Source organism: Apium graveolens, chromosome 9, assembly GCF_009905375.1.
Source record: "Apium graveolens cultivar Ventura chromosome 9, ASM990537v1, whole genome shotgun sequence".
Classification (NCBI taxonomy): domain Eukaryota; kingdom Viridiplantae; phylum Streptophyta; class Magnoliopsida; order Apiales; family Apiaceae; genus Apium; species Apium graveolens.
In genome coordinates, this window is record NC_133655.1 from 13,130,462 (window position 1) to 13,145,101 (window position 14,640).

The 14,640-nt window shown below is 34.8% G+C and overlaps 2 protein-coding genes across 4 annotated transcripts; one reads left to right on the forward strand and one right to left on the reverse strand.

Moving 5' to 3' along the window:
• Positions 1 to 289: 289 nt before the first annotated feature.
• On the forward strand, positions 290 to 3,822 carry LOC141683898 (dicarboxylate transporter 2.1, chloroplastic-like). Its single transcript, XM_074488690.1, has 4 exons — positions 290 to 1,205; positions 2,116 to 2,429; positions 2,665 to 3,113; positions 3,479 to 3,822. Exons 1-4 carry the CDS (start codon positions 423 to 425, stop codon positions 3,592 to 3,594), a joined length of 1,662 nt encoding a protein of 553 aa, XP_074344791.1. The 5' UTR covers positions 290 to 422; the 3' UTR covers positions 3,595 to 3,822.
• Positions 3,823 to 4,412: 590 nt separating this feature from the next.
• Positions 4,413 to 12,811, reverse strand: LOC141684279 (putative DNA helicase MCM9). 3 transcript variants are annotated; one of them, XM_074489193.1, is made up of 20 exons: positions 12,636 to 12,811; positions 12,405 to 12,507; positions 11,910 to 12,009; positions 11,668 to 11,806; positions 11,091 to 11,157; positions 10,599 to 10,773; positions 10,373 to 10,472; positions 9,114 to 9,211; positions 8,887 to 8,973; positions 8,703 to 8,795; positions 8,164 to 8,280; positions 7,614 to 7,686; positions 6,951 to 7,017; positions 6,543 to 6,624; positions 6,192 to 6,313; positions 6,051 to 6,115; positions 5,758 to 5,867; positions 5,595 to 5,642; positions 5,354 to 5,506; positions 4,413 to 4,680 (listed from the first exon to the last, which is right to left on the reverse strand). In XM_074489193.1, the coding sequence occupies exons 1-20, from the start codon at positions 12,746 to 12,748 to the stop codon at positions 4,625 to 4,627; spliced, it is 1,968 nt and encodes a 655-aa protein (XP_074345294.1). In that variant the 5' UTR covers positions 12,749 to 12,811; the 3' UTR covers positions 4,413 to 4,624. The 3 variants fall into 3 exon arrangements, with proteins under 3 accessions (XP_074345294.1, XP_074345293.1, XP_074345295.1); XM_074489192.1 differs by having other exon boundaries at positions 8,887 to 9,039; XM_074489194.1 differs by lacking the exon at positions 8,887 to 8,973 and adding an exon at positions 8,974 to 9,039 and having other exon boundaries at positions 12,636 to 12,809.
• Positions 12,812 to 14,640: the final 1,829 nt, after the last annotated feature.

Here is a 14,640-nt window from a genome sequence, read left to right on the forward strand (position 1 = left end):
TAATTCATTCATTTCTCAAAAAATTCCAAAAGGATGATGTATTTGAATGTTTTTAATTATAGGCAGTATTTTTTAAAATACTTCGAAAAAGTAAAATTTGAAAATAAAAATTTTAGTTAAATTTTATTTTGTATTTTTCTTTTTATTATTATTAATTTAACAAAGCGTTAGAAGAGTAGCTTTAGTCCCCAGCCTAGGTTCCATTTTGGCTCACATATTAAACCCGGGCGTGCCGGGTCACAACCACAGTACAGTATTGTTTTTCTACAATCAGTGTACTCTACTTTTATTATCGGTCTCACTGGCCCCTGGTATTAAAAAAACAAACAAGACAAACAAAACACCTCTCTCCATTGTTGTTTCCGCTACTTCTTCTCCTCCAAATCTCTCTCTCTCTCTCTCTCTCAGACATACACCAAACAATGGAAAGCTTAGCACTAATCACATCAACAATCCCATCTTTCTCCCCTTCTCGCTTCTCCCTCCACCTCAAATCTCCCCCACTCTCTCTCCACCTCAAACCCACAATCTCTCCCCTCAGATCACCATCTTTTCAAAACCAATCTTTTCTCTCCCACTCTCTCCCAAAACCCATCAAAACCCCCAAACTAATTCCCCCCATTTCATCATCAGCCACATCTCTCCCAATCACAGACTCAAAACCCCAAGGTGCAAAGCTCATTCCTTTGTTTTTCTCAGTTGCAGTTGGTCTAATTATCAGATTCTTGGTTCCAAGACCTATTGATGTAACTCCACAAGCTTGGCAATTACTTTCAATCTTTATATCTACAATTGCTGGTCTTGTTTTGAGTCCTTTACCAGTTGGTGCTTGGGCTTTTTTAGGCCTTACAACTTCAATTATTACCAAGACTCTAACTTTTTCTACTGCATTTGGGGCTTTTACTAATGAAGTTATTTGGTTGATTGTCATTTCTTTCTTTTTCGCTCGCGGGTTTGTTAAGACTGGATTAGGTGATAGAATTGCTACTTATTTTGTGAAATGGTTAGGGAAAAGTACATTGGGTTTGTCGTATGGATTGACTTTGAGTGAAGCTTTGATTGCTCCGGCAATGCCTAGTACTACTGCTAGAGCTGGTGGGGTTTTCTTGCCTATTATTAAATCGTTGTCGTTGTCCGCGGGGAGTAAGCCTGGTGATCCTTCTGCCAGAAAGCTTGGGGCTTATCTTGTACAATCTCAGTTTCAGGTAAAAAGAAACATTCAAAAACTTAAAAGATTTATTTTTATGTATCTGGCTTCTTTAGTTTGTACATATTTATTGGTATAAAAGTATTTTGTGACCTTTGTTTTTTGCATTCTTTAAATAATTGTATGTTATGTACCACAATGTAATGTGTGTTGGATATTCATCACCCTGAAAGACCATAACCTTTTGTTTCATGAAGGGCCATTATTAGTCCTTGTTCCCTTCTAATTTTTTCCACCTATCACTCCTCACCGTCATTTGCTCCCTTTTTCCGTCAGTATATATTTACCCATCTACTCCTACTTCATTAAACACAACAAAAAGTGTATATATAGTGATGCAGACGGAAGTATGGCTTTATGGTAAAAAAAATTATGTTGTGAACAAAGTGAATTTTGTTGCGACGGGTTAAATTGATAATAATTTTTGGTCATTATTAGTTCCGTTCTAGGGAATGTTCAGTTGAATTTGGCATGGACCTTACATTTAAATTATACAAATATCATCAAAAGAAAATTACAAATATTTTGGCAGCCAAGATCAATTAGAATATAGATATACCTTAAATCGATTTAGTAGGGGTAGTTAAGTAAAAAAACATGAATAATTAAGTAAGGGCAATTAAGTAATTTCAGCAAGTACCGACCGACCGACTACCAAACTTTAAATGTTTCGTCTATTATACAATCCTTGGTTATTTTATAACCCGTGAGATATAGAAAACTTAGTTGTTCTTTGTACAATCCTTTTAATTATTTCGTGTCTACCAATTGAAAGGACATAGAATTAAGTTTCAAGTGAGACATAAAATGTATTTTTTGATATAAAATGTATCCTTTCATTAGATTATGGTCCTTTCATCAGCTTATATAATTGTAACTTATTAATTTCTCTTTCTGATGCATGACAGTCCGCTGGTAACTCTAGTGCACTTTTCCTGACTGCTGCAGCTCAAAACTTGTTGTGTCTCAAGCTAGCTGAGGAACTAGGGGTTATAATTGCAAATCCATGGGTTTCATGGTTCAAGGCGGCTTCTTTACCCGCATTTGTATCTCTTCTAGCTACTCCATTTATCTTGTACAAACTTTATCCTCCTGAAACTAAAGATACACCTGAGGCCCCAGCTATGGCTGCTGCAAAGCTTGAGCTTATGGGTCCCGTGACAAAAAATGAATGGACGATGATTGGCACAATGCTTCTTGCTGTCTCTTTGTGGATATGTGGGTATGTAATGTATATCAATCTAATCTGATAAGTTTTGTAAATATTAGCCTCTGTTGAATGTTATGTTGGCATGAATAATAGATTGGTGTATTAAAATCACTTGAAGTGGTATAATTCTGAATTCTCGATATGAAATAATGTACCTTAGCACTCTTGTGTTTAAAGTTGAGCTGGTTTAAACTAATGTTATTGATATGTAGTTTAACTTGCACTGACTTGGCTCTTAATAATGCAGAGATGCTCTTGGTATACCAAGTGTCGTTGCTGCTATGCTTGGCTTGTCAATACTATTGTTGTTGGGGGTGCTTGATTGGGATGACTGTTTAAGTGAAAAATCAGCTTGGGATACTCTGGCTTGGTTTGCTGTTCTTGTGGGTATGGCAGGCCAACTGACAAACCTCGGTATAGTATCCTGGATGTCTAACAGTGTAGCTAAAGTTCTTCAGTCCCTCTCTTTGAGCTGGCCAGCTGCATTTGGGGTTCTTCAGGCATCTTATTTCTTGATCCACTATTTATTTGCAAGTCAAACTGGTCATGTTGGAGCTCTATACTCTGCATTTTTTGCCATGCACCTAGCAGCCGGGGTGCCGGGTGTGTTAGCTGCACTTGCTTTAGCGTATAACACGAATCTATTTGGTGCTATAACACATTATAGCAGTGGGCAGGCTGCTGTGTACTTTGGAGGTATGTTAACTCCCTTACCTTCTTGTTTTTTTTGCTAAGTAACTCCCTTCTTTTACTACAATAAATTATACATCATTCCTCACCATATTATCTTTAAAAACCCTATTTTAAGTATTTATATAATATTACAGTATTTGCACTTTGTTGCTCACATGATAATGAGAAATATATTAAAGTTGTCAAGTACAATTATCTTTTTTGTTTAGCCTTGAGTTTATTCTTGTGAGTCAACTTGTGAATGCACTTACTTTCTCAATTGGATTGAGATTTAAATCAATATATGGATTGAGACTTAATTCAATAGGTTGATAACGCTCTTATAGCCTGTTAGTACTGACGAGTCTTTCATTTATTCTTATTATCAGCTGGATATGTAGACCTTCCGGATGTATTTAAAATGGGATTCATAATGGCGCTTGTTAATGCTGTGATTTGGGGAGTTGTTGGGACGGTTTGGTGGAAATTCTTGGGCCTGTACTGATTTTAATATTATGTGCAAGTTGTAATTATATATCGTCTTTATGTAATTATGCTCTTCATATGGTAGAATGGTTGAGCACGCCAACATTTTGTTTCCAGAAAACCCTGAAATTTTTAGATTGGCATTCAGTTAAAGCAATTTTCAGCATTGAAGTGTAACATTGCCTTGTTGGTAATTGAATTATGAGTGGTCATAACCAATTTTTGTTGAATAAATTATTTTACACTAGTCAGAGTTGCTCATTTAAATTGTAACTCACGGACTCGTGTTATGTATTTGTGATGGTTTCTGTATGGATCTCAAATACAACTCCTGTAAGTAAGTTACCAAGTTTTCGCTAATTTATTGGCCATTAAGAGCAACGGTTCCTGACCGGTACGGCGGTACCAGTAATAAAGAAAATTGATAATTAAAGTCCAAATTTATGATGTTCACCTCGTATTTGATTGATTTTTAGCAAATAAGCAATTGTTTTCATTTCATACTCCATTACCACGAGTGTTGATATTTTCATAAATTCAAAACATGTAAATTTGAAACTTTCGCGGGTCAGTGCCAGGCATGCTCGTTTCTTCAATGTAAAATTTGTAACACTTGGAAATTATGCACAAATTGTGTACCCTTACCTTATCTATTAACAGATGCATGCCAGTTTGAAAAACATTTATTGATTGCTTTTCTCTAATTTCATGTGTAAAAACTAAGTGTATATTCCTGCCATGGTAAGCTTCTTTTTTCATTTAGTAGTTTGAAATTATTGGAGAGTTCTCAAAATATACCAGAACCAACTTTAATAATAATTACCCTCACTCACGAACTAAAGAAATAAACATCTTTCGTCATAAAAAAAAAGAAAAGAAAAGAAATACAAATCTAAAATTTTCTAATAATCTGGGAGCCCAAGTTTACAGCCATGACATGAAACAGTGGCCAAGTCAATAAGTAGATAACTAAATAATATGAACATATTACTTGGTGAAGGTCCTTGCAAATGTCTCTGGTGCCAATGCATCTTGCAACGAGTGTTTTGTCAGAATTCATCCACTTTATTCAGACTGGCAAGGATCATTCTTTCTTGCTTGGTATCTATATCAATATTGTCAAGGATTAACATCCAATTCAATGAATACTCAATTTATACACTTCATATGTGGGTCGGGGGTGTAATTAAAAAAAACAAATTTACTGCTTACATGTAAATACTAGCAACTTATATAACTCATTGCTAGATAATATTGAAACCATATATGGGACCGCTGACCACTTCTACGTTCACTGAAATAACGGGGACATGTCTATATGAACTGTAATGACCATATGATGAGCGTTGATTTGAAGGTAGATAATAGTGAAACATTTACCAATTTTAGCACCGGCTAACACATTATAACAATGTGTTGCAACAAACTGATACAAAGCTTGCAATTTGTCTTGTTTTATATGTAAACAAGTATGCAATTACCTACATGTGTCATACATGGACCACATCTTTTAAAAGTGTCTGGGTAACACTTTCAAGGAATATAACTGAATGTGTAATACTTAAGAACACAATATTTTCATCCTAACACATATCACATGTGTTAATGCGAAAAAGTCCACATATCTTAGGTATGTTTCCAGGGTATTAATATAGACCAACTTCCGTAAATATACCATTTTAGGCCCTTGCACCTTATTGTTATGCTATATTGGTAATTTTTACCCATGTGACATGCGTGCATGTATGCAAACAGGGAAAGATGTGCATAAAGGATACATTCCTGGTCAGGGTTTTCAGTAAAATTAGAATGCAGCGCATTTCCAACACTATCAACTATAGCGGAGGTAGTCATGGATGATTCAATGCATAAGATGGCAGTAATGGCATCCAGCTGAATGACTTCATTCCTAAACATCAGCCTTGCATGTGCTGAAACATCAATGCGCTTCAAATAGTCATATTGAAAATTAAATGATTCTTAAGATGGACATTTGAGCATTATAAATTCAGATTTCACCTTGAGCAAGTCGTATCAAACTTTCAAGCATCCGCACCGTTGTTCTTGCTGCAATGAAGAAAATTATATGGTATAGCTCGGTCACACAAGAATTTAAAGTACAGGATTAAGACAATTATTCACAACTGAATCATCAGAAACTTGATTTCTGAGATAATAAAACCTGCATTTTGAGCTGCTGATTTTCTTTGGAGCTGATAATAGCTTGCGATTACTTTTTCAGCCTCCTTCGTAAGAACTGGCTTAAAAGATGCTTTAACATAGTGAATATACCTGACAGCTGAAGATATTAATAATTGCTTGAAAGATGCTTTTCAAGTAACAGAAAGCTTATGCAAGAACAAGTTAAACTCCGTGATTACTTGCATCATAGCGAAGTGGTTTATTAAGAAATAATAAAATCTAGTCAAAGTCATCTATTCCAGATGATAATTAAAGTCAAAACGAGAGTCTCACCTTCTAAGCATCGTAAGCGTCCAAATACCCTGGAGATTTTCATCAGAACCTTTTTCTGCTATTGCCTGCGAATCGTTCACAACTTATCATCATTTATGAGTTTTAAGAAGCTGATTAATAAAGTGACAAAGTAGTTGGTACCTCGGCAAGAATGTGAGATGACACAATTGCATCCCATTCTGGATTCTTCGTGTCCAGTAGGACTAGAACAATATCAAATCTGCTAATCAAGGGTCCGGACAGTGAAGTGTTGACAGAGAGGGCTGATTCACGTTGATGAATATGTGTTAGCCAAAAATTACTTAAAGTATTCCTGGATCCTAATATGTACATAAGTATTTCCCACTGACTACAACATGCATTAATTAGCTAGCACTTACTAGGTTATTACCTATAGTGTACAACCTGAGTACTAGTATCAACTTATAGAGATGAGGATATCAACTTGTAGAGTTAAAAAAGAAAAAAGAAAACACGTATGTAAGAAATTACATAGGTCAGGATCATAATGTCCTTTGGGATTTGTTGCGCCAAATACAGTTGTCCTTGTACTGAGAGTAGTCACAAGACCAGCCTGAAATTAAGAATGTGGTTAGTAGAAATAAGGAAGACATTCTCTATCTGTAGACAAAACTTGGAAAAAAATAAACAAGCAGTTGATAAAGAATTCATCCATCCCTATTACAGGTCTAGCCTATATTTTACAGAACAGAAATTTACCCGAGACATTGTTAACTTAGAGCATGTACTTTTATACGGCTGTGCACTTGAGTTGAGATAACAGCATAATTACTAGAAAAAACAAAATAAACCCCGAAAGAAAATCTTATATTACACATTAAAGCAGCTTTATTCGTTTTACAAAATGTTTATATCTATAAATTAGATACATAATGGCACCTTTGCAATACTAATGGTCTGCTGCTCCATTGCCTCATGTATAGTTGCCCTGTCATGTTCCCTCATACTGGCAAAAGAAAAAATGTGTTAGTTTGACTTCATATAGTCCTCTTATATGCTTTTTTCTATTAGAACTTTTGAGCATTAGAGATCTGGGATGCTATAGAGACCGTTGAATTGTTATGCAAGTGGGAGGAGGGTTTTGGATTTTTCGCTCTTCCCTTTTTGTTCTTCAGCCCATTATTTGTCCCAGCCCACAGATAACAAAGACCAGATCGTACTTCAATAAGACTTTATGACAACTAAAATCTGTGGCATAATCTCACTAAATCACCTATATTTGATTTTTAATTTTATATAACATTGTCGTATAGTGACAACTTGAACATGGTTAGGAAGCCTAACAAGTGATATTTTTAACTATGATCATCTATCAGTTACAAACCCCAATTTACATTACATTCGTTGTATACATATAATAGGAACACAGAAGATAGATATTCTAAATAAAGGAGTGAATAACTAATTAACTATTAGTTTACTCCCACTATGGCAATTGCCAGCACTCACAAAATGATTGGTTAAAGATTTACTAAACGACTAGTCATGGACACTGTAAAAGAAATGGAGAAGATCGGTTCAAGATATTAAATTGAGTAGCACCTATCAAATTCATCTATGCAACAAAGGCCACCATCTGCTAACACCAGGGCTCCAGCTTCAAGCATCCATTCTCCTGAAAGTTTTACATAATCAATCTATTCAGATTTAAGGGAAGTACATAAACACGACACATAGATCACAATAACTAAGTGGAAGGGAAAAAAATCTAAGGAAAAGAAACTATTATGTTTTACTGGTAAAGATCAGAATACTTATTAGTTATTTCATATTTTATGTCCTTCACAAAGTGACCGTGCATATAAATGCTTGAGATATCTAATCTTCAATTATGATTTATAAATATGGAAATAATTTTGTCTATTGCGCCATTACCAACCATAAACATATTAGAGAACTATAGAGCCATAAAGAGAGCAACAGTTCATACAAGAATTGCAACAATAGTAGCAACTTGGAGCATCTTATAATGAATTTTATATAATCTCTCTCTAATTTCTAGCATAAACATCAAACCATAATATAGTCTACCTGCATCTCTTATCTTGCTCAAAGTTATAGCATAAACATCAAGTCAAAAAATAGTATGTACCTGCATCTTTAACGGCCGTAACAGTCAATCCAGCACTAGTGCTCCCCAAGCCTGTAGTAATAACAGATCTATTGCTTAATTTAGCTGCAAATTTCAAGAACTGGGACTTTCCAGTACCTGAAAAATCAGCATTAACATTAATTGTCATTTTCTAAAATATTCAACTGGACAGTAGGTTAGACCCTCTGTAACAAAATCAGAGAATAATCCCTTCTACAAGTCACTGTATCATTGAAAAATGTAAATATAAGCATACGCCTGCGCCTATGGCGGACTAGATTAATTTCAACAAAAACTATGCATTACATATGGGATATGTTAGTATGTCCAGAGCAGACAAGAACGTATCTACCAATAGAAATCAATATATACCAACTATCGCTACAAAGTTTTACCTAAATCTTTACTTAAAGATTGTGACATATATAGCCAAGACAGATTAATTTTGTACTCATTTCTTAAAAGCCTTTATTAACATTCTATTCTATACATATAGGATCAGAATAAGGGATGTTTAATGAGTAAGACCCAACAACTACCTGGATCACCAACTAGTAGTAGATGAGACTCTCCTCGGACTTTTGTACCGGAAGCATCAACATGCTGCACGCCTCCAATAAGTGTCAATGCAACTAGATTGATAGAAATTTCATATATTCAGCAGTCCGGATGTCATTAACATAGAGGAATATAAAACACATCTTTGAAGCAACAAAATCTCACCTGTTGTCACATTAAAACTTTTCATAAAAAATCTATGCGAGTCCATTGTTGTATTGATGTCAAAAGATTTAATGTTAACCAATTTACCTGCAAGTTTTACGGTGAAGAGTCCAAAAATTTGTGGGCAGATGGCTTTTAATATTGCATTTCTTCCTAGGATTGTAAATGGTCAATATTAACAAGAGAAGTAAATAAAAAGTAGTTTTAGACATCAAGTGGACAAATACCTTTCAGAGGGGTATCTCCAAAATCTGACCAGAACTTCTTAAATTTCATAATAGTATCATCTGGGATATTTATATCTGACTTCAGCTCATTTGTTCTTCTGAAATAATAATCGATCATGTAAACCACGAATAATTAAACAATACTTTGGTTTGAGAAAATGTAAGTAAATGACCATCTTCTTATTAGTGGAGAACTTTGGTTTAAGAAAATGCAAATAAATGACCATCGTCTTATTAGTGGAGATTAGGTTACAACTAGATTAGAATGTTTCCCAATTTCCAGAAGTACAAGTGTTCATCATGGTGCAACCTTTGAATCTTGATGCAGAACAACAATTAAAACAAAGAAAAGAATAGAATTCAATAACTTGGACTGATGTGATCATAGAGCATCTTTTACAATCAAATCAAAACAAAAGGTATCAAGCAAATTAGCTCACATGATTAGCAACTAATATAGGATCAAGGTCAAAAGGCAAATCAAACAAAAAGAATCAACCAAATTACCTAACATGATTAACAACCAGTGTTCCAGAAATCGCTAGGCGTGCCAGGGCGGTGATGGTACCTTCGAGAGATTAATCGGCAAGTCGGAGATTAATCGGACCGATTAATCGGAACATTAATCGAAAAAATATAAATATTATTTTTAATTTTTATAATTATATAATGATCAACATGTCAAATATTTGTTTGAAGAAATAAATTAGAATGGTATTAAACAATATCTACACATTTGACATGCGTTATGTACTAATTATTGAGTTTACAATATTAACTATATTTTAATTCACACTTTTAAATTAATTATAATATGTTATTTTTATATTTTAAGTGAGAAAATAAATATATTAGATTACTTGTTACTTCTTAACAATACTTTATATTATAAATTGACATGATATTGTGTGAAATTATGAAATTAATGATTTAAAATTATAAAATCGTAAAAAAATATTTTTTTAATTATTTTCCGCCTAGACCGCCTATGACCGATTTTTGACCGCCTAGCCTGCCTAATCCCGATTTTGACCTGATTTTTTCAAAAAACGCCTAAATCACCGCCTAGGTCCGAGTCAGGGCGTTTTACCACCGCCTAGCGCCTAGGCGGCCGCCTAGAACAATTTTTAGAACACTGTTAACAACTAATACAATCAAATCAAAACAAAAGGTATCAAGCAAATTAGCTCATATGATTAGCAACTAATATAGGATCAAGGTCAAAAGGCAAATCAAACAAAAAGAATCAACCAAATTACCTAACATGATTAGCAACTAATATCGGATCAAGGTCACAACGGACGTCCTTCATATCTGAGGACCATCTTGCCGTCAAAATTCCTGTGACGATAACATCATCTGACAATACACAAGAAGTATCAATAAGAAACCAGTAAATACGCATGCAAGCCATCTACTCAATATTGATGCAAAATAATAGTGCATATTCACCAAAAACAAGTATGAACTTCGGAGATGTTCTACCTCCAGCTTTAACAATGTCTACGAGATCATCTTTCAGAATAACAGGCATTGAACGAGGGATAGCACCGACATCCAAGACTTGTGTACTTTCTTGAATTTTTATCTCCTGGTAATCATGACATACTATGTTTCCTTCTACAATCTGGAAACTGGTGCTCTCACAATACTTCTGCTTCTGTTAATACAGACATTCAGATGGGTTGTTATTACAGACAATCAAGTACCGTAAACTGCATGAAGATACTTTCAAAACAAATAATAGAATCTCAAATTGGAAAGAAAAATAACAAGAAAATACAATCATTCCTTTAAATTGAAGAATCAAAAGAATCTCGCCTCCAACTCCTACATTAATTTTTCAAAATTCCGTGAAACTACATTGCGAGTTATGTGAAACCAGTGGAGGATTAATTGATAATATCAAATCTTAAAAGGTCAAATAGATACTAGAGCTTCAATTCAAAAGTTACTCCACGGAGCGAAAAAGTAAACCTGCGAGGGACAAGACGTTGGCTTGGGTACAGAATTTCCAGTTTCCAGCTCAGGAGAAACTTTGAACCTGTATACAAACACAGTTCACCACAAATAGAGGAGCTAAAGTCAGCTAAGATTCTCAAAGCTTTTATTTCTGTTAGTAAGTTGTAGTACGAACAGCAACCGAATGTATTCCTAGACTATGCGTATATAATTACAAATAATACGACAAATAATGATAGCACTTGATCCAAATATCATGAACAATCAAAACTCTTTATATGATAATGGTCCTGTACTTTAATATTTATAATCATCAGCAAATAGTCTGAAGTTGGAGTTGAAAAGTATTAAGAGTTGAAGTTTATACACTTGTCAGTTGTCACTAATTTTTATCAGTTACATTTTTACAAGAAATCTATTGCTGTCATATAATCCCACGTGAATTAGATAATATTACAGATAGGCAGCATGTAGATGGTTCTGTTTGATAAAAGTCTTTTTCATGATTCAATACTACACACACGAGAATGTACACTGATCCGGCCAATGAATTAATCCACAAGTACAAGCAAGCTTCAAGGCACAAACCCACCTGTGTTTACATTTTCTACACTCAAAAGTTCTATCACCTTCCACCATCTTGATTGCTCCAGACCTAATAACAGTCCCTTTGAGAGTGAGAAGGATCCCTCGATGTTTCACTCTCACTCGACCAATGCTCGGAAATGTTTCTGACCAAAAAACAGGTCACCAATTCAAATTCAAACAAAAACAAAGAAACGAAAAGAGCAGTAGGGAAAAAACAGAAAAGAAAGAACGAAAGAGACACCGAACCAGGAAATTCAAGAGGAGAACCACAGATATTGATCCGAACATGCACATAATTTTTCATGCTTGCATTCTTCTTATTAAACTTCGAGATAGACACGTGCTTCTACATGTCAATAACAGAGGGAATTAATTAGTGCTTTCAAAGCAATAATATCAACAATTAGCAGAAGTTTAACGTTTTCATCTTAATATCACAAAGTACTAAAGAGGCTTTGACTAGTTGCAAGCTTAGTTCATTAAATACAAGCTCGATTACAGTATTCAAAAGTGTCAATTCTAGCTGGAAATCAACTGCTACTATGTTACAGATAAATGAAAAATTAAGCATGCTGAATAATATAGACCTGGATTGCAATAATCAAATTTTAATTAAGTAAATAAAACACTCTTATCTGAAAATTGATTTTATCGTGTCATAACAAACAATTAGGTAACAACGAAGTAATGCTATACCCACACGTAGAGAGAGAGATAATGTAAATAGAGAGGATGCAAAACCTGAGCTCGTAGAGCTACTTCATCGAATTTGGGCAAATATAAAGCCGGTTGATTATAAAGCAAATTAGCAAGCGAAGGATTGGAATCCAGCAACTCCGCAAAGCTGAAAATTATAATTGAACTTGCTTTATAGTGTAAGAATTAAGAGAGAGAGAGAGAGAGAGAGAGAGAGAGAGAGAGAGAGAGAGAGAGAGAGAGAGAGAGAGAGAGAGAGAGAGAGAGATAACGTACTCGAGAAGGAGAGGATAATGGAGACTGGGATCAGGGGAGAGGATGATGGAGGAAAGTTGATCGTCACAGTGACCGACTAGAAACCTAAAAATATTCTCCTGCTCTTCTTCCATCTCCTGATTATTGCCCAATAAATTAATCGCGGCTATATTGTAGACTTGTAGTCTACAGATTTGGGCGCGAAGGCAAAACATTTCATTTTTACTTTTGTTTTAATTCTTTTTCCCAAAATTTATTTGATTGTGAATGAAAATTTTAATACGATATTGGCGATTGTATGTGATACTTGACTAATTTTTTATTAAAAAAACCTCAAATATCTCTATTTGGAGTTAAATTATTTTCAATATCATTTTTTAAATTATTGGCCTCAAATGTCACTTTTTTAATTTGCGTTTTCACCTAACACCAAAAAAGCAACCTTCCAACTTTTTCTTTTTTTTTTCTTATAACTTATTTCATTATTTCGAGTCACATTTGGAGACCTTAAATAATTCAAATATGGGCCATATTTCATTATTTTTAATTTTTTAGAGTTCAATAATTCCCTTTCGGACTTAGAAATATTTAAAAAATAAATAATAACACTCTTAATTTAACAAATTTTAACATTTTAAATTCATCAATCCCCTTTTAGTTTTAGAAATATTAAAAAATAAATTAATAAAACGTACGTCAATTTAGTGTTTAGGCTAATTTAGGGCCTAAATCTTAGGAACTGAAATCTAATTATTAACCGTTTTTAATATTTTAGGGTTCATCAATTCCCAACTTGAATTTTAAAAATATTAAATTATTTATATATATGAATAAAGTACGAACAAAACACCTTTTTGAATAAAATTTTGAGCTTGAAAACTTTCTTCTTTTTTTGTTTTTTCTTTTAACTTATTTCATTACTTCAACTCACGTTTGGAGATCCTGAACAATTCAAATATGGGTCATATTTCATAATTTTTAATTTTTTAAAGTTCAATAAATCCCTTTCGCACTTAGAAATATTTAAAGTTTAAATAATAACACGCCTAATTTAACAAATTTTAACATTTTAGGGTTTACCAATCCCCTTTTGGGTTTTAGAAATATTAAAAATAAATTAATAAAACGTACACCGATTTAGGGTTTAGGATTTGCCTAAAGGCCCTAAACCTTAAGAATTGATGATAGGGTATGAGAGACCCGGCTAGAATTAAACCTGGATCTTAAGGATACTATGCTCGATTGATGGACCGAGACCCCCCTCTCCCAGAACAGCCATATGGAGAGATCAGGCCCGGGCTCTTATCATGACCCGGATCCTGATCCAACCCGGAACCTTGACCCGATGCCTACCCGGACCCGGATCAGGGCTCAAGCCACCATGAGGGGGGTCCCAGCAAACACATGCACACCCCACAACCTGCCAAGCAAGGGTACGTGGGCACGTGACTGTGACAGCTATCAACAACCAACACACCAGACAAGCACGACGCGTGTCAGAAGGCCGTTAGGACACTCTGGAAGTGGTCCTCCCCTGGACACGTGTAAGCAATCCACCCAAGTCAGGCGTCCTCCCAGAAGAGCCCTAATAATTGTCCCTGGAGACTAAGAACTAAACCAAAGCATAGTTCAGTGTACACAAGATGACTATGATGACCTCAAGTCTAAGGATACTTGTACAACTATCAATATGTGAACAACTGCTGACACGTGAGTGAACTACATCAGTTGTTCAGCTGTGCGAGTCATGTTCAGTGAACTTATTCTATAATAAGCACCTACATACTAGCTATAGTGTCACCACACAAAATCAGAGAAAAGATAAGAAAGGAAGAAGAGGAAAAGCTGGAGCAAAAAATTCAGAAAAGAATGCAGCTGGAGGAGGAGAGGCTCCTAGCTAAAACGAGAGGCAAAAGAACTCGGAAGGACCCTACCCCCGAACTCATCTCTGATGACGAAGGGGAGGGCCAGAAGGATCTTAAAGACATGATTTATGAGCTCCAGAGAAAGATGGAGAGAGATTCAG